At 43.4% G+C, this 27,868-nt stretch overlaps 1 protein-coding gene and 1 long non-coding RNA gene across 2 annotated transcripts in view; both read left to right on the top strand.

Annotated features, from left to right (window-relative positions):
* The window catches only part of LOC124619831, a 1,502,867-nt gene extending 1,483,733 nt beyond the window's left edge, over nucleotides 1-19,134 (top strand). Inside the window, exon 5 of the long non-coding RNA XR_006980140.1 lies at nucleotides 19,027-19,134. This is a non-coding gene — a long non-coding RNA (uncharacterized LOC124619831). The remainder of the gene's footprint in view (nucleotides 1-19,026) is intronic.
* Nucleotides 19,135-19,173: 39 nt separating this feature from the next.
* LOC124620077 (CD151 antigen-like) overlaps nucleotides 19,174-27,868 on the top strand; it is a 206,088-nt gene continuing 197,393 nt past the window's right edge. Inside the window, exon 1 of the mRNA XM_047146743.1 lies at nucleotides 19,174-19,239. Coding sequence (XP_047002699.1) covers nucleotides 19,174-19,239 — 66 coding nt within the window. The remainder of the gene's footprint in view (nucleotides 19,240-27,868) is intronic.

Raw genomic sequence — 27,868 nt, 5'->3', positions numbered from 1 at the left:
GAGTGTCCGCAAAATTCATTTCAAAAGTGTTGTCAACTGACCAGAGAAAATACCTATTTGAAGTGTCCCAAGAAATGGTTAATCGGACCAAAATGACCCACATTTGTTAAATAGTGTGATTACAGGTGACGAATCGTGGGTATATGGATATGATCCTGAAACCAAAGTGCAGTGTTCGCAGTTGAAGACACCAGGTTTACCACGACCGAAAAAAGCACGGCAAAGTCAGTCAAAGGTGAAGACGATGTTGGTGATTTTTTCGATTCTGCCGGTATTGTGCATCATGAATTGACCCCTGGAGGATAGGCAATCAACCTGGAATACTACAAATGCGTCCTTGAGCGTTTGCGCGAAAAGGTGAGGAACGAAAGGCCTGCATTGTGGAAGGACAGATGTTGGATGCTACACCGTGGCAATGCTCCGGCTCATCGTGTCCTCTCCATTGTTGAGTTTTTAACCAAATTCAAAATTCCTGTGTTTCCACAATCGCTATATTTCCCTGATTTGGCCCCTGCGTACTTCTACCTGTTTCCTAAACTGAAATTTTCACTGAAAGGGAAGCAATTTGACTCGATTGAAGACATCCAGGCAAATACGGAGAGTGTCCTTAACACAGTTCAGGAAAAAAAATTCCAGAATGTTTCTAAAAATGGAAACACCGTTGGAGTCGGTGTGTTCAGTCAGAAGGGGACTATTTTGAAGGAGATGCATCACAGTAGCACTTAAGTACCACCATTTACAATTACAAGCCCATTCTTAAAAGTTTCCAATCACAACTCGTACAACTCTCGTTCACGTTTTACGTTTCTGGAGGGGACACTAACCAGCACTCGGTACCTGCAGAATGTTGTTAGACCCATTCTTTTGCCGATCTTGCAACATGAAGGTGTTATTTTGTTCCAGTAGGATAATGCCCGCTCACACACTGCCCGTGAAACTCAACGTTCTCCGTAAGAGATGCAGGAACTGCCGTAGCTAGCGCGATCTCGGAACTTGTCTCCAGTCGAGCACTTGGGGGAGGGGGGGGGGGGGGACATGATGGGACGGGAAGTGACTCTTGCGACTCGTCAGCCAACAACTCTTGCAGAACTACGTGAACAGGTCGAGCAGGCGTGGCAGAACCTAGCCCATGACAATATTCGCCATCTGTACGATCGACTGAACGACTGAATCAGCGCCTGCACTGCTGCCCGTGGGCATTACAGTATGGGTTTTTCAGTATGGGTCGATACCTCGTATCTTAGAACCACTTGTGCTATTAGTCTGTAAATGTAATCATTTCATGTACTCCACATTCACTGTTGCAACAATAAATCATGAATTAATTGGATACTTCGAAAAGGTTGCACTAATTTTTTCCGGCAGTATAGTTTTAGAGCCAGCTGCCAGTTTCTGCACCTGTGGCTCTTGGTCTGTAAGTCTCTTTGATAACAATTTTCTGACGATGTCCTCTCTCTGTACACAGCTGTACAGTGAACAAACACTTATGGCTTCAGAAGTCATCACCCAGGTGATTTATAGACATCGTCATCATTAGCGGCCCAATCACGCTGCCTTAACGGCCACCGGATGTCACTTTTGCCTATAATGATGCCTTCACATTCAGAACGACACAGTGTGCTCCGTTTGATGGATGTCTTCGATGTAATCGCATACCTGTTCGTATAGTCCGTATGCCCGCATTTTGTTTACTGGACGATGTTGTGGAACTGTGTTTCAGGTTTTGTGTGAGTCAAGAAAGTAAGCGTCAACCTGGCCTCCGAACATTATTGCTTTCTGAATGTCATGGATGAACCGAAGAAGCTGGTTTTTACACAGTCAGTGGTTACGGAAACCACATTCATTTCTACACATGATTTGATTGACAACGATATATGTTACTTTATTCTACTAGAAATCGACGTCAGGTAGACCTATTGTCTCTCTGTCTTGAGACCTTTCCCATAGGCTGGAACGAACAGAGGCTTTTTGTAGTCGTATGACACATTCCGTTGTTTTTTGCGATCTACGGTAAATTGACGACAGAAGAGGGGTGTAACCATCCTCATGTTCGACGTGGAACCAAATGGTCGCCCAGTCAGGTCCTGTATTCTTTCCTGTGTGGGACGATCTGAGCTGTTTTCAAATTCCACATGTTTCTATAGGTGTGATTTTCGCAACCGTGGCAATATCGAATGTAACATATACACTGTGACCTACTTCAGTGAAGTGGTTTCGAAAGACAGAATTTTATTTTCCACTCTCATTTTATCATTTTTCCGATCTGTGCCTTAATGGTTGAAGGGTACTTGGAGGGCCGCCTTTTTTCCATTGACTGAGTTTATGTATGATCAAAACATGTTAGAGTGGTTATTTTACAACTCGCCAGCTAAGAGATTGTTTTCAGGTTCATTGATCACCTCTCATATAGTGTCCGTTTTCGACTTCTTGCTTCATTTGAATCTGACATAGAACTGCCTATGTTTTTATAGCAGCTTCTCAATTTTATAACTGAACTATGGGAAACACGTCCCACTCACTATTATTTTCCACGACATAGAAATATGTAACACAATTTCAATTTTTCCGACAAATCCTTCCCCAGAGCCAAAACTAACAGCTTGCTGCTGACAGATCGGATAGAAAGTAGTTTTCCTATGACACGTGCTAATCAGTATTATGTTTCTACGTTTTTTTTTAATTTTTCGTTAGACATCCGCGGTCAATAAAGGTACAATGTCACTGTGGTCGCTGATTACTATCTCAGCATTCACTGAATCAAAAAATTCTGGCCTGTTCGTTTCCAAGTTTCCTTGTACGTGGGTTGTCTCATAAACTACTCTAAATAACATCCAAAGACTAGGCTTGATACATTGTGCCCCACTTACAGACTTCTGGGATATTTGGCAGGATATCTCTATGTCCTACAACAGCCTGCCTTTCTCTGACGAGCTGGGAATGAAGGATGTAAAAAAGTGTGGCGAGATTGTTTGTGCCTGCCTTCCAGTGTAAACGGGCGCATGTCCCAGTCCATAGGTCTAACATTTCGCAAGTTCAAATATATGGAGACAGATTAAGAGAGTGGAGGTTGCTATTATTCGAGTGAGACATAGTTCGACTTTCAACTACCGTGACTCCAGGGATCGCAGCAAACAGTTCAATGAGGATGGCTTTTATGCTTCTACAAGAAATAAATACGCAGCTTGACTGGTGGACCGACAGTTCGTGTCCTGTTACTGAAGCCCCTGTGTGTCGACTTTTTTTGTAGAACTGTCACGTTGCTTTCTGGACATAAACCAGTTTAAGACGCTACTTGTTTTGCTAACCAGTACTGTAAATAATAACGAGTGGCAGAACGACATCTCGCCGTATCACTATAGCACGACCGTGGAATTTAAACACAACAGTTTGCAAAATCTCATAACAGCGTTCCACCACTTCCATACTTGATGTGAGTGCGTGAAAGCAACATCTTAACATACTTCATGAGCTTAATGTATCCAAGGTCAGAGTCAGGTGCTCATAATAATTTGAACTGTGGTCTATGTTCGGGAACGGTGGCCACCGTGAGCTGGTGGTGAACAGCTGGCGGCTGCTGCACATCCTGTACTGCCCTCAGATCACGTTACTGGAACTACCCAGCTGGCTGGCGTTGTGACCATGTTCACCTGACCTCACTGTTGGCACTGGTCGTGGAGAGCTATCTACTGGTAATGTGCAAATAATTGGCTGGTGGTTGCTGCACGTGCCACCGAGACAACCATTCCCACTACCATCCAACATGTCGGTGGTTGGATGTGGTGAAAGGGAGGAGGAGGGGGGGTGGAGGAATCGTTGTTAGATGCATAGGTGTTGCATGCTGGTAGTGTTACAGAGATTTGAAATGGTCACATAGGTCATTGATTTGTAAAGCAGGTGGCAGACATTCAGTGGTACCTGACTACGAAAATGCAGACAATCTACAAAGTAACAACGTTTGCTCTGAGCACCATTGGATTTAACTTCTGAAGTCATCAATTCCCTAGAACTTAGAACTACGTAAACCTAACTAACATAAGGACATTACACACAACCATGTCCGAGGCAGGATTCGAACCTGCGGCCGTAGCGGTCGCGCGGTTCCCGACTGTAGCGCCGAGGACAGCTCGGCCACTCCGGCCGGCAAGTAACAAGGCAGCGGCTTTGTTGCTAGCGCTGATACGTGGCTGCTTGCTGCTACTTCATGTCGGTCGTCTGACTACGAATATCACTCTAAAAATTGTAGTAATTGCAATGCCATGTTACTGAAGTGTGAAAAAAAAAACGCTGACAACCTTGGGGGAACAAAAAATATTCTCTTCGTAATCAAAAAGAATAAGTTAGGAAATATACGTCGAGATAAAGTAAAAATTTCGATGTTTCAATATTTTAATATACATTTCAATGCACAGATGCCTCTTTTACGTATGTCATGTGGAAGAGGGTAGACTACACAGTCTTCACAGACAATGAAAATGTCATTATTATCCACATCTCTTATGTCACTGTCGTTACCTTTACTGCCGCTGTCGTTTTTGTTGTGGTATTCAGTCCAGAGACTGGTTTGATGCAGCTCTCCATGCTACTCTATCCTGTGCAAGCTTCTTCATCTCCCAGTACCTCTTGCAACCTACATCCTTCTGAATCTGTTTAGTGTATTCATCTCTTGGTCTCCCTCTGCGATTTTACCCTCCACGCTGCCCTCCAATACTAAATTGGTGATCCCTTGATGCCTCAAAATACGCCCTACCAACCGATCCCTTCTTCTAGTCAAATTGTGCCACAAATTTCTCTTCTCTCCAATTCTATTCAATACCTCCTCATTAGTTATGTGATCTACCCATATAATCTTCAGCGTTCTTCTGTAGCACCAGATTTCGAAAGCTTCTATTCTCTTCTTGTCTAAATTATTTATCGTCCATGTTTCACTTCCATACATGGCTACAGTCCATACAAATACTTTCAGAAACGACTTCCTGACACTTCTATCTATACTCGACGTTAACAAATTTCTCTTCTTCTGAAATACTTTCCTTGCCATTGCCTGTCTACATTTTATATCCTCTCTACTTCGACCAAAATCAGTTATTTTGCTCCACAAATAACAAAACTCCTTTACTACTTTAAGTGTCTCATTTCCTAATCTAATTCCTTCAGAATCACCCAATTTAATTCGACTACATTCCATTATCCTCGTTTTGCTTTTTTTGATGTTCATCTCATATCCTCCTTTCGAGACACTGTCCATTCTTTTCAACTGCTCTTCCAGGTCCTTTGCTGTCTCTGACAGAATTACAATGTCATCGGCGAACCTCAAAGTTTTTATTTCTTCTCCATGGATTTTAATTCCTACTCCAAATTTTTCTTTTGTTTCCTTTACTGCTTGGTCAATATACAGATTGAATAACATCGGCGAGAGGCTCGTTATCATCCCCTAATCTTATTATGAACTCATCCACTCTTTGTTTCTTCGTACATCCATATTTAAAATGGATGATGGTGGGACATCAGCTGGTATATTTTTTTATTGAAAATGAAACTCCTCCACCTGTATTTAAGTTTTCACATTTATTTGGCTAGTAGTTTCGACGTTGCGTCAACGTTATCTTCAGGTCCTTTACAACGCACCATACATAAAAATACAAATGTCAGACATCAGTAGTCTATGTGCTATTGTACAAATTAAATATATTATATAAAGGATGACTTCATTAAAAGTAGTTACATTTCGTTCATTTTCATTAAGACGCAATTTGTCTTGACGTTAGCAATTTACATGGTATAAACAAGTATATATATATACACGGTTATTTCCATTACAGATCAATACCAGACATTTGAATAGAGTTAGGGTATAAATAAGTCAAATTGACAATCCGTTACTCTTAGAGATAATACTACAGGCAGGAAACAGTACTAAAATGGTGTTACAAGCGAATAATGATACCCTAAACACTTCTTTCTGTGCACAATTTAACTAACAGAAACGAAAAATGCATTGCCAATCAAACATATGTAACGTATGATTCCATTGTTTATAAACAGTGAAATGTGTGTGGGAAAACCGGTGTTATTTACATAAAACACTTGTAAACTGTATACTAGAAAGCTAGGGTTGCGTTGTGTGAGTAGACTTCTGTAGAAGATGGTTAAGATCGAGCAAACCAGCAGGTAATCTAATCTGGGGGAGGGGGTGCAGATAGACTAGTAAATAGTGACGGAGAGAGCAAAAGACGGAATGGTCTAATAAAGTGGACGTATGTACAGGTACATTAATAGTAGTCGTAATCTTAGCGACATATACGGAAATGAAGACACATTAAAAGAAGTACTGTAACATGGGACTTCATGTGTATAATGTAGCAATGTTTTCTCAACATAGGCGCCTCCTGTAGAGATGTGGGTAAGTACTTCTCACCTGCAACGACAGACCAGTTATCTATGCATGTAAACTAGTCCGTACATGTCTCTTTCACCAAGTGCAAATGTATCTTACTGTACTCATTAAGTTAAACATTGGTCGTTACCATCGTATCAAAATTTAAAAAGGGAAATAAAACAATGAGGTGTGGAGTAATGCCAGAGGGGGCCGATAGCAAAGTATGTATTCAGGATCTACAATCCAGACCATGAAGTAAGTACAAAGATAATACCGTTATGTGTGGGTATTATACTCAAATGACCACATAATATTTAACATAGTCTGGGTAAATTTAATAATTGTTAAGTAAGGATGTAATCTCAGAATACTAACATAGATGGCTGACACAGGTTACTAATATCATATATATTATCTGGATATAGTAGAAGAGACAAGAATACTTTACCGAAACCGCAGTAGAACCCAGACACGTAATGACAAAAATAAAATGGGCAGTACCATGAAATGTCTAAAGTGCCAATCTCATTCCCAAAGCTAGAGTAACAATGGAGTCCAGCAGTACAAAAAGGCTGGTATTACATCTGCCATGGAATAGTGCATTGGCAGAAAGGTGGTATCTATATAGTCCACCTTCTCATTCCCATGCCTCTTCCAAGATGTGTCACTTACGCGTGACAATACTGTTCCATTCTGTGGGTGTAATACTGCCCAGCGCCTCACACACGAAAAATTGGACTTGTTTTAATTCGAAACCTTTATTTCTGTCTGTAGCATATTATTTCACCTGAGCCCATTGAACTATTACATTGAAAGGCAATGATACAGTGCTTGGTGCCACACTATGACCATTTTCTTCTGCAGTTTTGTCAGTCTCAAATGATATTACGCGATGCAAGCTCTTTCACAATTTGCAGCAGTTGTGCCTTTTTCATTTTCCTATCAAATGAATGTATGGCCTTCTTCTCTAGTCATTGTACTATGTCACTCATTCTGCTGCTGCAGATAGGGACTGTTTAATTGGAGAGAGTGATATGGTGCACTGTCAAATATTATAGTGTTTTTTTTTCTGCGTCTGGAAGCAAAGAATATACAAACCACTTTTTAAATTTCGTTGCTGTGAGTTCTCCGAGGTAGTCCCCGGAATTCTTCGATTTAAAGAACTACAAAGCATTTTGAACAAACCCACCGATTGTTCCAGCACGTAAAAGAACGAGGCGATTTTTTCAACTGGTTCTTTCCTTGTACCTCAAGCAGTGTCATAAGTCCATGCAGCGGTTCTGGAATGACCAGCATTTACACAAATGTCGACCAACCAAGTGATTTCGTGAGGTTTGAATTTAGGTATTCCTTTCCAAAAGCAGCATCTCAAGGGAACGATATCCTCTCGTTCAAGCAGAACTTTTCTTCCACAAACGTTCTTGGTCAATACTCTACGAGTATCTTCTTTGGCATGACTGAAAAACTGGTTTTTCTTCCCCAAAACAACTCACTATCTCGAAGTGAGAGAAGCAGATTTTTTTGGGCGCGATATTCTTTCAGTGCGTAGCAGTCGCGTGTATATGTCCCCTTGAAAATTACCCAGTTCTGTCGGTTTACCATCACACATTCTGGTTTCTCCTGGAGTGAAAAGAACAGCAGTTGATTCCCGTGGATCGCCAGCGCGCTTCTCCCTCTTTGCTTCCATCGCAGAGGTCGTTCCAATTTTCAGATCTGCAGCTACTCTTCCTATGACTTTCGACAATGGTACAGGCAGTACACTGTTATCCCCTTGTTCCTCAGAACAACGTCGTACTCTATATACGAGCTCATGAGATTGGCTCTTTCAGAAAGCGATCCGGACTACATTCTTGCAGGTTAAGCAAGACACCATATGACATATGTCTGAAATTAACGACTTTTTACACTGCATCATTAACAAGAACTGAACTGATCACTCACGATTCGTGACAAACTATGGGCACACAACAAATGCTCTACAGCCAGAGAGAAAGTATGCCACTATGTTCAGCCCTGAAATATGGAGGTCGCAATGCAGGATCATCACCATAGCAACTTTTACGAATTCCAAGACTCAGACTGGTAATAAAGTGTCTCCTTCACTCAATGCTCTCCATGTACATAATGTGTCAAGGACATCCTTCTAGCGGTCTGGTGATACCTACTAGACACGCCATACAACCAACTATTTCAGCAGCCAATCTGCGGGTGTTCTAGTGATGGAGGGTGTGTTGAGCCCACAGCCGCAGTGTCCTGACACTGTCCAGCTGATGAGCTGCTAGCTCCTGGACATGTTGCACAGTCATCCTTTCCTGCAACGAGCCAGGTGTGAGGTATGAGATGTGGGGTGTTGCATAGTCCAGTTGATGGACATTTGGCTGCTGGGCATGCCACGCCAGCCACATGGTTCTGCCATTAGCCAGCCAGCTTGCAGCTGTCACGTGACTCAGGTGTGCATGCTCACACAGATTTTTGGATGCTGTTTGCTGCTATTATTCAGATGATGCGCCCCTAGTTGCTGAACATGAAACCCTGCCGCAGTCATACAACCATTCTGACTGGGGACAGTAGCATAATGACTATGCGCTACTAGATGTAATATCTGTGTCCTCTTTAGATTCTTTAGATGATCAATATTACTTTTTCCCTTAGGATAACACTTCACTGTAATCCAAAGAGTTTAATTGTTTTTATGCAGGTCCTTGATCACTTCTTACGATTATGTGTAGACACAATATCTTTTTATGCTAACAATTATCAAAATGATCAATTAGAGTAATGCAAGTAGTGCAGTAGACTGCATTGCTATCTGGACCAGAGATAACAGACAACTGCTACAGCATAATTAGCGATGATCTCTGATATGCTAAACGATTGTTTTCAATTAAATTGATATTCTCACTTCCAATTATACACCTCAACATATTAATGACTAATATGAAAATGCTGTATCTATTGTGAAGTGATTTATGGAGATCTAGAGACATATCAGCTGATCTCACAAAAATTCCTTTAAGCATTAATTCATAGAACTGGAGACGCAATCTAAGCAACCTTATTTCATCATAATCTGGCTTCAACTTTTATTTTAAACTGTTACTATTTCAAGAAATCTTTGCTCAGTAGGTAAATATCGTATCTTCAGGAAAACAGATCTTCACATATAAGTCAAAATACACTCCTGGAAATTGAAATAAGAACACCGTGAATTCATTGTCCCAGGAAGGGGAAACTTTATTGACACATTCCTGGGGTCAGATACATCACATGATCACACTGACAGAACCACAGGCACATAGACACAGGCAACAGAGCATGCACAATGTCGGCACTAGTACAGTGTATATCCACCTTTCGCAGCAATGCAGGCTGCTATTCTCCCATGGAGACGATCGTAGAGATGTTGGATGTAGTCCTGTGGAACGGCTTGCCATGCCATTTCCACCTGGCGCCTCAGTTGGACCAGCGTTCGTGCTGGACGTGCAGACCGCGTGAGACGACGCTTCATCCAGTCCCAAACATGCTCAATGGGGGACAGATCCGGAGATCTTGCTGGCCAGGGTAGTTGACTTACACCTTCTAGAGCACGTTGGGTGGCACGGGATACATGCGGACGTGCATTGTCCTGTTGGAACAGCAAGTTCCCTTGCCGGTCTAGGAATGGTAGAACGATGGGTTAGATGACGGTTTGGATGTACCGTGCACTATTCAGTGTCCCCTCGACGATCACCAGTGGTGTACGGCCAGTGTAGGAGATCGCTCCCCACACCATGATGCCGGGTGTTGGCCCTGTGTGCCTCAGTCGTATGCAGTCCTGATTGTGGCGCTCACCTGCATGGCGCCAAACACGCGTACGACCATCATTGGCACCAAGGCAGAAGCGACTCTCATCGCTGAAGACGACACGTCTCCATTCGTCCCTCCATTCACGCCTGTCGCGACACCACTGGAGGCGGGCTGCACGATGTTGGGGCGTGAGCGGAAGACGGCCTAACGGTGTGCGGGACCGTAGATCAGCTTGATGGAGACGGTTGGGAATGGTCCTCGCCGATACCCCAGGAGCGACAGTGTCCCTAATTTGCTGGGAAGTGGCGGTGCGGTCCCCTACGGCACTGGGTAGGATCCTACGGTCTTGGCGTGCATCCGTGCGTCGCTGCGGTCCGGTCCCAGGTCGACGGGCACGTGCACCTTCCGCCGACCACTGGCGACAACATCGATGTACTGTGGAGACCTCACGCCCCACGTGTTGAGCAATTTGGCGGTACGTCCACCCGGCCTCCCGCATGCCCACTATACGCCCTCGCTCAAAGTCCGTCAACTGCACATACGGTTCACGTCCACGCTGTCGCGGCATGCTACCAGTGTTAAAGACTGCGATGGAGCTCCGTATGCCACGGCAAACTGGCTGTCACTGACGGCGGCGGTGCACAAATGCTGCGCAGCTAGCGCCATTCGACGGCCAACACCGCGGTTCCTGGTGTGTCCGCTGTGCCGTGCGTGTGATCATTGCTTGTACAGCCCTCTCGCAGTGTCCGGAGCAAGTATGGTGGGTCTGACACACCGGTGTCAATGTGTTCTTTTTTCCATTTCCAGGAGTGTATATTCACAGATAATGCCAAACACTTACAACTATTTACACTGGTGTCCGAAATTAAGAACAACAAACGGAAATTTTGCGAAGTTGTATTTTTTTGCCACAAAGCAGTAATAACAGGTGGCTAAAGTAGAAATAATGTAAAGAATATAGAATGTAAACAACTGCAATATGCATAACGGTACACAAACATGTTTCCAACTTAACTGATTTGCACACACATTCGTACAGCTGCTTAGTGTGCTCAGTATAGGGTGAGACCACCTCTGGCAGCAATACAAGACTGACGACGGCAGGGCATGCTGTGAATGATATCGCCAATCTATATGTTGAGGCAACAATGTCCATTCTTCTGGAGAGCTGCTTGCAAGTCTTGGAGGGTGGTTGGTGGATGCTGACATGATGCAGCCTGTCACCCTAACGCACCCCATGCATGCTGTATGGGATTCAAATCTGGAAAGCGAGCAGGCCACGGCATGCTTGCACTATCTTCCGTTTCCAAGAAAACATCAACCACTATTGCTCTATGATGTCGATCATTATCGTCTATCAGTACGAATTCTGGGCCTACACCATCTCGCAACAACCCTACATGAGGTCCCATGATCTCTTGCCGATTCACCCATACAATTTCGTGAGGAGGTGTTCATGTGGTCAGCATAATCCTTGCTTACAAGATTAGGGATCCTCCTCAACGTTGGTAACTTTCGATAATATATCGGTTGCAAAATTGTGTTCCACGTTCCCTCCAGATGCGAATGCGTCTAGAATTACTCTCCAGACCAAATTGGGACTCATCTGCGAAAAGAACATTGGCCCACTATTCTGCCACCCAGGTGGCATGTTGACGGTTCCACACTAGACGTGATATGAAACAGAAAGTGACAAGTGCCGAATTACGTGTTTCGCGTCAACCGCGTCGGCCAGCAACAACCATGGATTGCAGTGAGGATTGTTGTGAATGTTAGCCATCATCGTTACGTGTGACGAAGTAATTAAAATCAGCATGAAAAGATATAACCGTAATTAGACGTGTAAGGCGAAGGTAGCAACTGCCTCAGAATTTGTGTGTTAGTAGAAAGTATATCAGTTTGTACATCGCAACCTTTGTGGTCCTTAATGATAGACAAACTTTCAATCATTCCAGTATTCAGTCTCAGAACAGCCGCACTCGGTTGAAATACCCCCGAAACCACAGCCTTTCATCCATTAAGCACACCGTCATATAATCATAATAATTCACTATTTGGCGGCTTCGGTAAATTACACAAAACCTAATAAAGAAATTTAAACGGGGGTGTTTCATTTTGGCTCCCGTGAAAGGGACAGTTGCAATCTTCGGATCCGAACGATGGTTTATTGACCTCAAGTTTTCGTTTCAGTGGAATGACATTTGCAAAATTATCGGACAATTTTAGTGCAAGAGCAATTCGGTATGTCGCTACCGTGACTAAAATTAGTGTATTCCAACTAGAAACAGTGTAACATAACATTTATGGTGAAATTAGAAATCGCGGTAACGAAGCACGTTGTTTAGAGAATACAGTGCAAAAGTGACTGAGGAACAGTAAAAAATTTCTTTTTACAATTTCAAGTGCAAAATCAATGTTATGGACGCGAAAAACTGCATGAAGTACTGTAAAATTCATACTCTAAGAAAAGGCGCGTTTGTGCGTAACCGGGAGTGAACCAGCTAAAATTCCGTTACGAAAGCATCAGAACATGTTTTCAAGTGACTTTGTATTCGACATTGTATTTTGAACGGGGTAAATCGCTCAATTTGATGTGGACCCATAAACTGTTACCGCATTCGCGAGTGTTGTCTTTGGCGTAATTGTTGGATGACGTCAACCAGAGTGTGAGCGGCTAACGAACGCATCTGAAGCGGTGAAGAGGTTCCACACGCCGCGACATCAAGGATTTAGACAGCGGAGATGTACCACACTGACTAGTGACTACAGCGGAGCCAAGTGGCTGAAGTAGAAACAACGACGACGCGGAGTTCGACATCTAGTGGCGTACCCCGGAAGTATACGACGCCTGCGCCACCTACCCGCCGATGAACGAAATACGCGACAACAGCTCCATCCCGTCGCCAACCACCGAACTACGAGACTGCGTCAGCGCGATTCGCCGCGAGCTTCGCTTTGCACACGGCACCACACCAGCTACAACGACGCTTCGCCTGACAGCCGCCGCTCCGGAGGAGCCAACGCCAACACGACTAGCAGCGCGACTTCAACCGTCAAAACATCGCGACTTCAACCGTCAAAACATCGCGACTTCGACGAGCGTCGAGGGGTGAGTGTGGACGAGTTGCTGGCGCGAAACTAATTAATGTTGCACTATCTTCAGAGCGCGGAAGGAACTTCAAGTTAAATTTGTCAGTTGCAGAAAATATAAGAATAGTATTTTTTAACATTTTTTTGCAAATTTTCTCTGAAGCCTGCGCTTGTGTTCATGCTGTACAGCGCATAATAGTGCCTCATTTGCATTATTCATTGTAAACTACATATTTATATGTCTTCTAAGTTGTGTGTATGTTACTTCGAGATTTTGTGTATAAATGCAGTCATTGATGTTTGATGTGGATAGGCTTCTGTAATTTATGGTGTTCAATGGAGAGTTCTATTTTGCCAGTCTGCGTTAACCTAATACAGTGAAGGATTATTTCGTTATTAGCTAATTAGTAAGTGTTTGGGTTACTAGGAGGTTATTTTTATTTTATTTTATTTTTTTGTTGTCTGTGCATAGTGAATAATTAGAATAGATCCTGAATTGAAAGAAAAGGTTGTGGAGGAGGTGGTTAGAAAAATTGATATAGTTCAGGAGGACAAGGGTGAGTCAGGAATTGGTAGTAGTGGAATGTCAATGGACAGCCCATTGGGTCATTCAACCGGTTATCCTGAGACACCGGTAAAACCAATTAGAAAGGAATTGAGTCTTGAGGATGGAGAATCGCAGTCAGTAATATTTAAGATACTCCAAGAAATCAACGAGCTTTTTGAAGTGATGTCCAAAGGAAAGGAAGAAATCATCATGCGTTTAGAAGAGATGTCCAAAGGAAAGAAAGAAATCATATGTGTTTAGAAGAGATGTCCAAAGGAAATAAAGAAATCAACAAGTATATAGAAGAGATGTCTAAAGGAAATGAAGAAATCAAGAAAGAAAACAAAGAAATGCCAGATAAGCATCAGGTAGAACCAACTGCAATCTCAACATATAGACCAGCCTCCAATCCAGCCAAACGATCGATGAAGGAATTAAATTGTTTATGTAGGACATACTGTCACAGGAAGCACGGGTCATGGAAGGAGTACCTGGGAGAATTAGAACATATCAGGAATCACCTCCCACATGACTCGACAGGATTTGCACCGCATGAGATTTTACTTAACCAAGAGCCTGACAGTGTGTTTCGTGAGCTATTAGATTATCCACCTGGAAATAACACAACATGGGAGAATAAATTAGAGTTAGTGGAACTGAGGATGAAAGAGAAAGCAAAGAAGAGACAGAAGAGATATGATAAATTGGTAAAGCCAGTAACTTATCGAGTTGAGGATCTGGTGTTAGTGAAAGTGCACGCCATATCAAAGAAAATTAATTCTGAGATACATAAATTTAACCGTGTTTATAAAGGACCATATAGGATCACAAGAATTGATCACCCAAACACAGTTGAATTGGAATATGTGCAAACAAAAAGAGCTCATGGTAAGGAATATGTTGAGAATGTAAAAAGATACTATCAACGTACGGATAAGGGCAACCCAGATAATGGAATAAAATCAGTTTAAGGTGTAGGGAGCCAGCAACTCTTTTGCTGGTATACCAAGTGGCGACTGGTACACTCCCAGCTGGGTGAGACTTTATTTCTTATTTCAAGTTTCACTCCTTTACCATATTTCTCTATCCTTAGGTTAAGAAGTTAGTGTACAGTAGTTAGGTAGTTAGAATAGGTAGTGGTCGTCCAAATAATTCAGTCAGGAACCATGTAACAAATTTATAGTTGACTTATAATAAGAACAAGTAGTTACTGGTGAGGTAGAGCGTGAGATGTCAGAGGATCAATAAGTTAAAAATCAGCTTACTGTCAGTACACTACAAAATTATTACTGCCAGAAGTAATAAAATGAGAACCAGATCAGAAAGCTAATGTTTATAAAATGTGGTGGGAAGCTAATTGGTCAAACAAGAGTTTGTGTAATCTTATAGAGTTGTTTTGTGAGGCATGAAAAGGTCAAACTGTTGTAAGAAAATTGAAGTAATGTATCAGCTTGTAATTAGGATGGCATATAAAGAAACAAATTCATGAGGAGATAGTTGTTCGAGTAAATGATGTGAAATATGATGAACAGAGAGGCCAAGGAGCCTGGAGTAGTATTTTTATGTAGTTATTGCAGCGAATATGGAGGGATGATGTAGTTTGAAGATGTATATTTATTTGCAGTTGAAGTTGCTGTTAAGTTGAGGGAGTTATGTGCAATGAAGAGTATGGAGTATGAGATGTTTGAAGTATTGAAGTATGTCATTTATCACATGAGCAATATCTGTTTGCAAGATATTTGTAGGTATACATGTTTATCTGAGGTATGCTGATAAAACAGAAAGTGTTATGAGTAATGAGTAATTCATGTATCCAATTAGATATCAGAGTCAATTATGGTTATACTTAGGTCAAGCTTTAGAAGCAGAATTCTGGCACTGTATATGAATAATAAATATCCATATATCATTTTGAATTAATGTCAATATAATAGGAAATATTGTACCTCTCGTCTAAGCTTTGGTGATAACAACTCACATATGGCAGTAAATGTTTGGCAAAATGAAATGATCAGTAATTTAAAATTTTCATTGGGTGACCACATTACTTATGCCGATGTAAATAGTTATGTAAGACATATTTAGTGGTATAATGGAGCATTTAATATTATTGAATCTGTAGAGGTATGAGGGATTGTAAAATAATGGCATAAATCACGGTGTAAATGCTATATTTTGTTTTGATATTCAATTTTGCTTGTGTTCAAGACTCAAATGAATTTAAGTTGTTAATTTCTTCCTTATGTTTGATGTGTGTTGGCCAAGTGAGTTATAAGTTAGAGTGATAGTAGTATGGACGGCACAAACCCCACTGAAAAGAACGGCGTACCAAAGGGGTAGCTGGCATTCAACTAGTTTGTTTTCTTGTCTTTGCTGTAGCTAGTTATAAAAGGTTAACCAGTAACAAATATGTAGTTAATGGCCCAGACAAACCTTTGAAAATGAAGATTTTTGGTAATTGAATGTAAGATAAGTTTGTAAAAATATTTATCATGCCATATTAATTAAGATAGAGTGATGTTGTATAATGTTTCTGTAGGGACAGTTTGCTACCGGAGTCAATGGGGTATTATTTGTGATACAATGTAATTTTCAGTATTTGAACCAGAACTTATGTTCCTCATTTTCATTTATATACTACGTCATAATTTTTTCCTATTATTCTTTTTCGCCTGTGGCTACAAAGAAGGCTTTTAGGGCGGGGATGTAAGGGATCCGTGATCCCACGAACATAGATGCTAGTCTATAGTAGACAGGAGTCGATTGTCAAGCGCTGCAGGAGGCAGTGAGACTAGTGTCGAGTGCGTAGTAGTACTGGAAAGTGTCGAGTGAGCTGTGGTGCGGGAGGGACAGGCAGGAATGTTGGTCGAGTGAGTTGTAAACGGTAAAATTCACCGGAGTATGACGAGTGAGCACATCCCCCTGATCGTCATGGGGTTGACCCTCACTAATACCGATTCACGAGTGATATGAAACAGAAAGTGACAAGTGCAGAATTACGTGTTTCGCGTCAGCCGCGTCGGCCAGCAACAACCATGGATTGCAGTGAGGATTGTTGTGAATGTTAGCCATCATCGTTACGTGTGACGAAGTACTGAAAATCAGCAACCAATAAAAAGAAATAACTATAATTAGACGTGTAAGAAAAGGTAGCAACTGCCTCAGAATTTGTGTGTTAGTGGGAAATATATATTAGTTTGTACATCGCTACCTTTATGGTCCTTAATGACAGACAAACTTTCAATCATTCCAGTATTCAGTCTCAGAACAGCCGCACTTGGTTGAAATACCCCCAAAACCACAGCAGAAAAACTGATAGCCTTTCATCCATTAAGCACACCATCATATCATCATAATAATTAACTGTTTGGCGGCTTCTGTAAATTACACAAAACCTAATAAAGGAATTTAAACGGGGGTGTTTCACCCTGCCCTGGTCTTTGGGGGTACTGTTTTGGTATCTACGTATAAATTGTTGCCACACCCGAGAAACAGAGGGATTCACATTGAGCCATTTGACTTCATCAGTTTGCAACTGTCCTGCTTCCCTTCTTCTTATAGCGCCCCACCGCAGAGAGTCTAGTAAGGGTCTTCTTTTTGCCATACTGCACGATCGATGACTGTTAAACACAACAACTATGGATATAGGATTACCAGGCAATCACTACCCCATTTAATAAATGCCCTGCTGTCATTGTTCATGTGGTTGTCCGTTGACTGGAATACCTTTTCCCATGCAGAACACGATTGTATGGACATCTCTTGACAGCTTTTATGATTACAGTTCAAACGGCTATGAGCACTATGGGACTTAACTTCAGAGATCATCAGTCCCCGCCGCACGGGATTAGGCGAGCGGTCTCGGGTGCTGCAGTCATGGACTTTGCGGCTGGTCCCAGCGAAGGTTCGAGTCCTCCCTTCGGCATGGGTGTGCGTGTTTGTCCTTAGGTTAATTTAGGTTAAGTAGTGTGTAAGCTTAGGGACTGATGACCTTAGCAGTTAAGTCTCGTAAGATTTCACACACACATCAGACCCTAGAACTTAGAACTACTTAAACCTAACTAACCTAATGACATCACACACATCCATACCCGAGGCAGGATTCGAACCTGCAACCGTAGCAATCGTGTGGTTCCAGACTGTAGCGCCTAGGACCACTCGGCCAACCCGGCCGGCTTCTATGATTAGATGGTGAATCAGGCACAAGACAGGGAAATAGGGGTTGGTTGCTTTAATTTGGACACCAGTGCATTATCAATATGCACAGTATTGGCTCATATTGAGACATTAAGTGCCATTGACGAGCAATCAGATGTGATCAGCATGAACCAATATAATGTTTTAGTAATATATATATATATATATATATATATATATATATATATATATATATATTCATCATTTGTTTTATTTGTAATATTAATAGACAACGAGGTGTTTACATGTTTGGATACATGCTCTCGAGGCTTATGGCTGCTGCTTGGCCACAAGCTGGTCTGAAATTTTCTTGTCTGCAAAACAGAGCCAGAAAACGCGTCCACCACTATCCAGTCTCCATGTAGTACATGAAACATACATGAAATACAGGTTTTACAGTGTTCACTCAATATATCTAATGTGATAGAATCCTTAATCCTTTATTGAAGGGTAAAACACTGTACCATGTACTGTGAGAGCCCTGCCAGTCAGCCGGCAGATGTCCCTTTGATTGAGCAATACTATGCCTGCAGGACATTTGGGAGCTGTTTACTGACATTGTTCAGCATACCTAACAGCTGATCGACATCCAGACACCTATTCCTTCCATTAACCAGCCAGCATGCAGACTTTCACGTGACAGGTGTATCATGTCCATGCAGATGGTGGGGTGCTGTGTGCTGACATTCTGCAGCTGATGACGGACATACCATCCAGCCACATGTTCCTGCCATGAGTCAGACAGCAGAGTGACTGAGGCGTGCGCTGTGCTGTGCCCACAGGTGGTGGGGTGCTGTGTGCTGGCGCTGTCGGGCTGGTGGCTGCTGGACATGCCGTTCAGCCACCTGTTCCTGCCATGAGTCAGACAGCAGAGTGACTGAGGCGTGCGCTGTGCTGAGCCAGCAGGTGGTGGGGTGCTGCGTGCTGGCGCTGTCAGGCTGGTGGCTGATGGACATGCCGCGCAGCCACCTGTTTCTGCCATGAGTCAGACAGCAGAGTAACTGAGGTGTGCGCTGTGCTGTGCCCGCAGGTGGTGGGATGCTGCGTGCTGGCGCTGTCGGGCTGGTGGCTGCTGGACGTGCCGCGCAGCCACCTGTTCGCGCTGCTGGCCACGCCGCAGGTCCCCGGCGAGGCGGCGCGGTGGGCGGCGTGCGCGCTGGCGGCCACTGCGGGCGCCATGCTGCTCGTCGGCTTCTTCGGATGCTGCGGCGCGCTGCGCGCCAGCCGGTGCGTCCTCGCCGCGGTCAGTGTCCATCCCAGGTTCCTAGTCAAAATCCTACGTCAAGATCGCAAAGTTTCTTTACTGTGCACTGGATTCAACTCATTACTGAGCCATCTTCAGACCAATTGGCTCAGTATTGAGCCAAAACCAGTTATCAGTAAAGAAACTTTGCGATCTTGACGTAGGATCGTTGTCCACACTTGTTTTAAATCAATTTGATTGTGCATCTCCCCATAGACAATGTCAATGTAGAACATGGTAGTCCTAGCCGCTAGTGCTACTTCCTGATGGTGCCACTACCGTCCTGTTAGCCCCATCATTTGTCTCCACCAGCTAACCACTGCTACCCTATTTATTCCTCCTCTTGTCGCTTCTTCTGGTGTCCACCTGAGAGCGTTTCTCCACTGCTGCCACTGCTACCTTGCTGTTCCTCACAAGTGTTCCTTCTCTGTCACTTTCTAACCGTGGTAGCTATAATATAAAACACGTTGAATATGTAGCTTTCACTTCTGCTCAGATGTTCAGAGAAAGGAAAACTTATGATAACTTTGAGCGATACACTTGGCTGGGACTCAAAAACCAGGTACTCTTCTCTCCAGTTCTATCTCAAAGCCAAGTTTCTATTTCCAAGCACACCCTCACTTCCGTTCAAAGTAGTGTATCGGAAACGTACTATAATCAAACTTTGATGAAGAATAGTTGAAAGCCATCGAATATAGGAGTTCTGTGTTTACTCTGCATCACTGAACGCCAGTATGAGAGTGGTTCCATTTCGGCCGATTTCCTTCCACATCTTCTTCAAATCCAAGCATGTTCTCCTTTTCTAATAACCCCATTGTTGGCTGGATTGGATCCTCCTACACTTTCCTTCCTTATTTCGAGTCAGTCACTACCCCAGGTGCCATAATTATTCTAGCAAACAAGCGATTACTAGGGTCGAATATCAGATAGAGATGGAGTCCTAATCTCTAGTGCAAGAAAAAAAAAGTAGAAGTTTACTCTCTGTTAACAAATGCTGAGGGAAAACTGAAAAGAAAAAGAAAACTCAAATGTTTAAGATGTAGTGTTACAGAAGGATGTTTAGCATTAAGCGGACTGATAATAAATGATGAAGCCACGTACAGAAAAGTCGAGAAAAGGTATGTGTGATAAACGCCAACAAGAAGAACGGTGACTTTCATGGCTCTAGAAGGGTTTGCAGAAGGTAAGCATTGTAGGAGAAGACAGATATTGCGAATCAATAATTGAAGATGTTGGGCGTAAGTTCAACTCTCAGATGACTATGTTGCCACAAGAGAGATGTTATAAGATTGATCACAAAATAAATAAACGCCATGACTAATCCTCATTTCTGTTAACGATGAAAATACACTCCTGGAAATGGAAAAAAGAACACATTGACACCGGTGTGTCAGACCCACCACACTTGCTCCGGACACTGCGAGAGGGCTGTACAAGCAGTGATCACACGCACGGCACAGCGGACACACCAGGAACCGCGGTGTTGGCCGTCGAATGGCGCTAGCTGTGCAGCATTTGTGCACCGCCGCCGTCAGTGTCAGCCAGTTTGCCGTGGCATAGGGAGCTCCATCGCAGTCTTTAACACTGGTAGCATGCCGCGACAGCGTGGACGTGAACCGTATGTGCAGTTGACGGACTTTGAGCGAGGGCGTATAGTGGGCATGAGGGAGGCCGGGTGGACGTACCACCGAATTGCTCAACACGTGGGGCGTGAGGTCTCCACAGTACATCGATGTTGTCGCCAGTGGTCGGCGGAAGGTGCACGTGCCCGTCGACCTGGGACCGGACCGCAGCGACGCACGGATGCACGCCAAGACCGTAGGATCCTACGCAGTGCCGTAGGGGACCGCACCGCCACTTCCCAGCAAATTAGGGACACTGTTGCTCCTGGGGTATCGGCGAGGACCATTCGCAACCGTCTCCATGAAGCTTGGCTCCGGTCCCGCACACCGTTAGGCCGTCTTCCGCTCACGCCCCAACATCGTGCAGCCCGCCTCCAGTGGTGTCGCGACAGGCGTGAATGGAGGGACGAATGGAGACGTGTCGTCTTCAGCGATGAGAGTCGCTTCTGCCTTGGTGCCAATGATGGTCGTATGCGTGTTTGGCGCCGTGCAGGTGAGCGCCACAATCAGGACTGCATACGACCGAGGCACACAGGGCCAACACCCGGCATCATGGTGTGGGGAGCGATCTCCTACACTGGCCGTACACCACTGGTGATCGTCGAGGGGACACTGAATAGTGCACGGTACATCCAAACCGTCGTCGAACCCATCGTTCTACCATTCCTAGACCGGCAAGGGAACTTGCTGTTCCAACAGGACAATGCACGTCCGCATGCATCCCGTGCCACCCAACGTGCTCTAGAAGGTGTAAGTCAACTACCCTGGCCAGCAAGATCTCCGGATCTGTCCCCCATTGAGCATGTTTGGGACTGGATGAAGCGTCGTCTCACGCGGTCTGCACGTCCAGCACGAACGCTGGTCCAACTGAGGCGCCAGGTGGAAATGGCATGGCAAGTCGTTCCACAGGACTACATCCAGCATCTCTACGATCGTCTCCATGGGAGAACAGCAGCCTGCATTGCTGCGAAAGGTGGATATACACTGTACTAGTGCCGACATTGTGCATGCTCTGTTGCCTGTGTCTATGTGCCTGTGGTTCTGTCAGTGTGATCATGTGATGTATCTGACCCCAGGAATGTGTCAATAAAGTTTCCCCTTCCTGGGACAATGAATTCACGGTGTTCTTATTTCAATTTCCAGGAGTGTATTTTTTTACTATTGATGTTTTCATTAACTTTGCATGTTAGTTCTAACCCTGACAGGTATTGGGAGCAAATCAGTGGACAAAATTCTCTTTCCTAACAGTACTTCTCATGCACAGTGTACCTCTTCTGTTCACGCTTCTCTGAAGCTGAAGAAGAAACAATGCATAAACAGTGTAGCTAACTGTAAACTATGAAGCACTGAATGTTGATTATGTATTCAACATTCACCGGAGACGATCAGTGTGTACAGCTACAGTACCATTCACTATCTGCGTTCAGTCTTAGAACCCTTTTACAGATGTCTATAGGTTGATCGCTATATATGTATCTTTTGTTACCAGTGTGCCATCTTTACCGAGCTATCTGTTACCTACTCTCATCCATTCTGGGCTTGTCCTCCATTTCTAACGACCCCATTGTCGACTGAATGTTTAATCCTGATCTCTCTTTTTCTTTCAGGTTTTAGGTTTATCGTTACAAAACTGAGGCAGATTTTGTTGTGAAGACTTATTATATCCTCGTTTGGAAACAGATGGTCAAATGATCAGAACAATTTGCATCAAAAATGCAGCGTTGGTACAAGTGTATACAGCAGAAGTTGTGGGCAATAAATACCTTCATAACAGTTTCCGATACACTCGGGATGTGTGACGTGGTGCAGCGGTTAAGATAGTAGGTTTGCAGACGGAGCCACACAGAGTTCAAATCTCAATAGGCTTTCAGACGGAGTCACACACAGTTCAAATCTCCGACCAGCCACCCAGATGTTGAATTTCAGTGGGTTCCCTGGCTGGCTTCAGGTGAATGCTGGAATTGTTGAAGGGACGAGGACAGCTTTGCCCTTCACCAGCGAGCAAACCTAGCTTGTCCTCTGTTTCTAATCGCGACAGGGCGTACAGCCAGTTACTGTCTTAGCCCTTCATCAGGTTGGCGGCGGTCAGATGTAGGTGAAGTTTCTCTCGCCACAGATGAGCCCAGAGGGAGCAGAGGGCACCCTCGTCTCCTCTTTGACCTCCATATTGGCCTGGCTCGCTTACTCATACCTACTTTGAAATTACTTCTGATTTCTGAAACTAAAAGTACTTTCAATGCCTCCACTTTACCATCCTACATACGGTCAAGACGCGATCGAATTTATGGTTGACATCACTAACATCACATGGACTCGAATGAGGGACTCACGTCCTCGCTGTTTAGTCTCCTTACTGCACCCCCACCCCCTCCCCTCCCGCTCAGCAACATAAAGAATGGTCTTCACCAAGTTGTGACTAACCAAACGGTTCAATAACTTTAAGTTTTATGAAGTGCACAGAATTTTCATTGATGTGTTAGTTGCTTCACTAGGGTCGATATTTTCTCAAAGAGGGTGTCATTTAAATTTTTATGGAATCAGAAATAAGAGCGTCAGATGGCGAGATCCTGGCATTACAACTAAATCATGAGTCATTAGTACATTACACAGATGGTAACTACCTTTTTTATTTTATTTACGTTTAGAGTGCAGACCAATGAGACAACTAGGTTACATACCCGGTATATCTCTTGAGTGAAACAAATTTATGCAGTTACATAAGGAGCAAACACTAACTGATAAATCATCAAATGCATCAGAGTATTGGGCAACAATAAAATGTTATTGTGGGAGTAAAGATAAAGAAAGTGCGAATACATCACTTCATTCTGCTAAGTAACTCCGACGTTATCTTCTGATTATATGATGTTTCCCAACAATGAGTACCTAGACGTCGGCAGATGGCACGTTTCGCGATGCAGAAGCTATACGTGGGAACACGCATTCCATTGCAAGTGCTTGATACAGTCTTTTCAGAAGTTATCAGACTAGTCTGTTGCACATTTCAGATTACTTTGTGCCAGTGGAAGGATATCCTTCCCGGATAAGTTAAAGAATCTGCCTATCAGAAAACCCACAATTCAGTCACAAGCCTCGATAGATACTACATACGAACATATATTGTGCAGCCACCCCAACATTACTGCAGTATTTATCACCAGCCAGTGTCGGTTTGTATACTGTACTGTGGGTCAGACTCAGTTACAGGATATTACGTCGCATGCCCTTCTGTATGTATTTGAGGCTAACCTTGTGTGTCTTAAAGCCATCTGATATAGCGAAGTGGCTGTGACGTTTCGGAAATTGACTTCCAGAAAGTGCACAAGGAGACGCTTCCTGCAGCGTCGCAAGAAGCCAGTGCCTTTACCGACTTCAGGAGAGACAATGCTTCCCACGAGACCAAAACTCTTACACTCGCTTGCATTTCAGGAGGTGTCAAGCTGTCGGCGTGTTATGGGAGGAAACCGTCTCACAGCGAAACTCTGTGCTTCAAAGTCTGTGATAGAAGGTGGATTCTTTTCTGAAACTTAAAAATCTGGGACATTTCTAGCAGTGCGTAATTGGTAGTTAGAAGATCTCTAATGTAACAGCTACAGAAGTGCATCAGTTTTGTAGTGGCCAGTGGGATCAGAAAAAAGCACTGACACGTGAGAGAACGAATAAAAAACGAATTAACAACAGGATGTATAAATGTATTTTTCTTACGATATTTAGGAAATACACCCCGTATATGCAGGATTATCATAATTAACTGTGAAAATTGAGAAGGGTGAAAGTACAGTACATGATAACAGAGCAAACAAGTTCCAATAAACATGGGTTACCAAACGAGATAATTGAGAATATGTGCTCTTACATCAGAGCAAAAGTGTTGATACCCCATCTACATCAACATCAGTACTCCACAAACCTCTGTGAAGTGAATCGCAGTGGGGACTTCCCACTGTATTAGGTTTCAGGGATTCTTCTCGGTCCACTGACGTATGTAGCACGAGAAGAATATTGAAATGCCTGTGTGCAAAGAGTGATTGATTAAATCTTGTTCTCACTATCCCCACGGGAGCGACAGATAGGGGGCTGTAGTATATTTCTAGAGTTATCTTTTCAAGCCCATTATGTATATACCCGACATGAGAGCGTTGAACGCGTATCTCAGTACATAAAGGATATAAAATCTGACACTATAGTGGGGGAAGCAATAGAAGACATGGCTAGGGAAGAAGGCGGTCTGGATAGTAGAAATTAGATTCTTTGACTTCTACACTAAACTGCAGCTATTAATCGTGGTCCAACTCTGAAATTTGAGTTCAGTTCGATGGGGACTTAATCGAAAAGTGTAAATTTCGAGCCGGCCGTTGTGGCCGAGCGGTTCTAGGCGCTTTAGTCTGGAACCGTGTGATCGCTACGGTCGCAGGTTCGAATCATGCCGCGGGCATGGATGTGTGTGATGTCCTTAGGTTAGTTAGGTTTAAGTAGTTCCAAGTTCTAGGGGACTGAAGACCTCAGATGTTTGGTCCCATAGTGCTCAGAGCCATTTGAACCATTTTTTTTAAAAGCAGCTGATGGTCAAACATGCATTCAAGATCATTTCCTCATTTGCAGATCACTATCTGACTTGGAGAGACGTCTCTTATTAAAAGGAGGATTTCTTCGCTTCACTCCATCTACTTCTGACACTACCTTTATTTCAACCATCGCTCTTAATTATTTCCATCATCTCTTTGTTCATTCATAAGCCACATCCACTGCAAAGTGACAGATGGACTACGTCGTCAGCTAACCTTTCATTGGTATTTGTTATCGATGCACTTATTTCTCTCCGAACATTTAATTTTGCTGTACTACTTTGCTTTTTCGATATGCAAATCAAACAAAATGTAATAAACATTTTTTGCACTTAAAAAAGGTGGTGGATAAATATGACAGATACCGATACAGTATCACGGGACACTTAAGTGCCTCGGTTCTTACTTTATGAACTATAAGCGATGAAATATGAAGGGGCTGTATAACCACAATAAAAAGTGCTAATGTCGATGTTAACCATTTAAATTCGGTGGCGAGCTACGTTTCAGTGGCCTCAATGTGCTTTATTTGGCTATGTGTCTGGGATTTGTAATGATTGCAATGACTGTCAAGGGGTAAAGTTTCCAAAATGCACACCGAGATCGAGAGATACCGCAAAAATTTTCCCACTGTTAACAGGGAAAAAAGCGCATACGTCACAAGCGGTGAAAAACTCAGTTCCTAGAGTTAAGACATGAAGTAATCGCAGGCGACACTCATTGACCGTTCAATTAGAGGTACATTCCTAGCAGCGTGTAGCACCCATTTGACCGTTATCAATGCGTTAAAGCCTAAGGGCACTCACTCCTGTCTGGAGCCATCCCGATAGAGCATCATTTAAATGCCTTCCATATAACACTGAAATTCAGAGTGAAATTTCTACTCTGCAGCGGAGTGTGTGCTGATATGAAACTTCCTGATAGATTAAAACTGTGTGCCGGACCGAGACTCGAATTCGGCACCTTTGCCTTTCGCAGGAGAGATTCTGTGAAGTTTGGAAGTTGGAGATGAGGTACTTGAGGAAGTAAAGCTGTGAGGAAGGGTCGTGAATCGTGCTTGGGTAGCTCAGTTGGTAGAGCACTTGCCCGCGAAAGACAAAGGTCCCGAATTCGAGTCTCGATCCGGCACACAGTTTTAATCTGCCAGGAAGTTTCATCACTGAAATTGGTCATGTGGCCTGCGGACCACAAAAGCACCTTTATATCGGAGAAGAGTTTCATACTGACACTTTTCGGAAACAATAGAAATGTGCATTATCTTGCTGAAGGTACAGGTTAGTTACAGAGTGGTCTAATCGAATAAAAGGGTGGTTCGCTCTTGACAGACATACCTGTTTTCCCATTTTGATTTCCCTTTACGTACTCAGTTGCCCGTTGAATGCTCTCATCTGCTCCACATCTCTCTTCATCTTCTACTTATGACATTGGTACGTGTACCTGAACTTGTTGATTCTTATAAGTTCCCGTCAATTTTGACGAAAATAATCCTATCGCTGAACTGTTCACAGTTCCAGGACATCAACATTAAGAGTGGGAAAGGAATTTCACAGTTCAACGCGGAAGAGAGAGTGAATTGATAGAAACAGTACATTGAGGGTCTCTAAAAGAGGGAGAAACTGTCTGCTGAGGTGACAGAAGTAGAAAGGAAAATCTATTTGGGAGACGCAATGAATTTAGTATTGCAGTTGTACTTTGACAGAGCTGTGGAAGGCTTGCGACCAGATGAGGCGGAAGGAAGTGATAACATCCCTTCGCTATTCTTAAAATCGATTGGAGGCATTGACAATTGAAGTTAGAGCACAGAATATATGAAGGTGGGGATATAGCAGTGGATGTAAGGGAGAAAATCAGCCAGACGTTGCAGATGATATCAACGTAAATAAACGTGAGAACTATCGCATCTCACGCATCTAACTTGCTAACATGAATGACACATTTGGTCCGACAACGTACAATGGTGCAAGTTTTCGAACTTCTCAGGAAATTAGGTGTAATGCTAACGGGATGGACGGGTAATACACTATACGTACCAGATCAAAGAGGAAACAGTAGCAATGGAAGATCAAGGGAGAAGACCTCGAATCAAATAGGCGTAAATCAACGATACAGTATGTCTCTCCCCCTGTTCAATGTGCACATCGACGAAGCAACAGCAGAAATTAAAGAATGTTTCGTATTGGGATATAGTGATAAGATCCATTGATGACATTGCTCCTGCCACAGGGCCTGTTGAATGGAATAAGCAGTCTACAGAGCATATGATATGTCTTGCAAGTAGACCACAGTCGTAGTAGTGGTGAGATTATGAGATTAGATAAATGAGATCATCGATTAACTCAACATCAAAACTGAGGTCCTCGAAGTAGACGAAGGGAGGGAGTTTTTCCACCTTGGAAGCAAAATAACGTAAGGGTATTCGTCCCCAAAGGGAGTCTCTTAATA

This window comes from Schistocerca americana, chromosome 6 (assembly GCF_021461395.2).
Source record: "Schistocerca americana isolate TAMUIC-IGC-003095 chromosome 6, iqSchAmer2.1, whole genome shotgun sequence".
NCBI classification, from domain to species: Eukaryota; Metazoa; Arthropoda; class Insecta; order Orthoptera; family Acrididae; genus Schistocerca; species Schistocerca americana.
The sequence above is the reverse complement of the archived record's forward strand: the minus strand, read 5'-3'. Positions and strand labels throughout refer to the sequence as shown.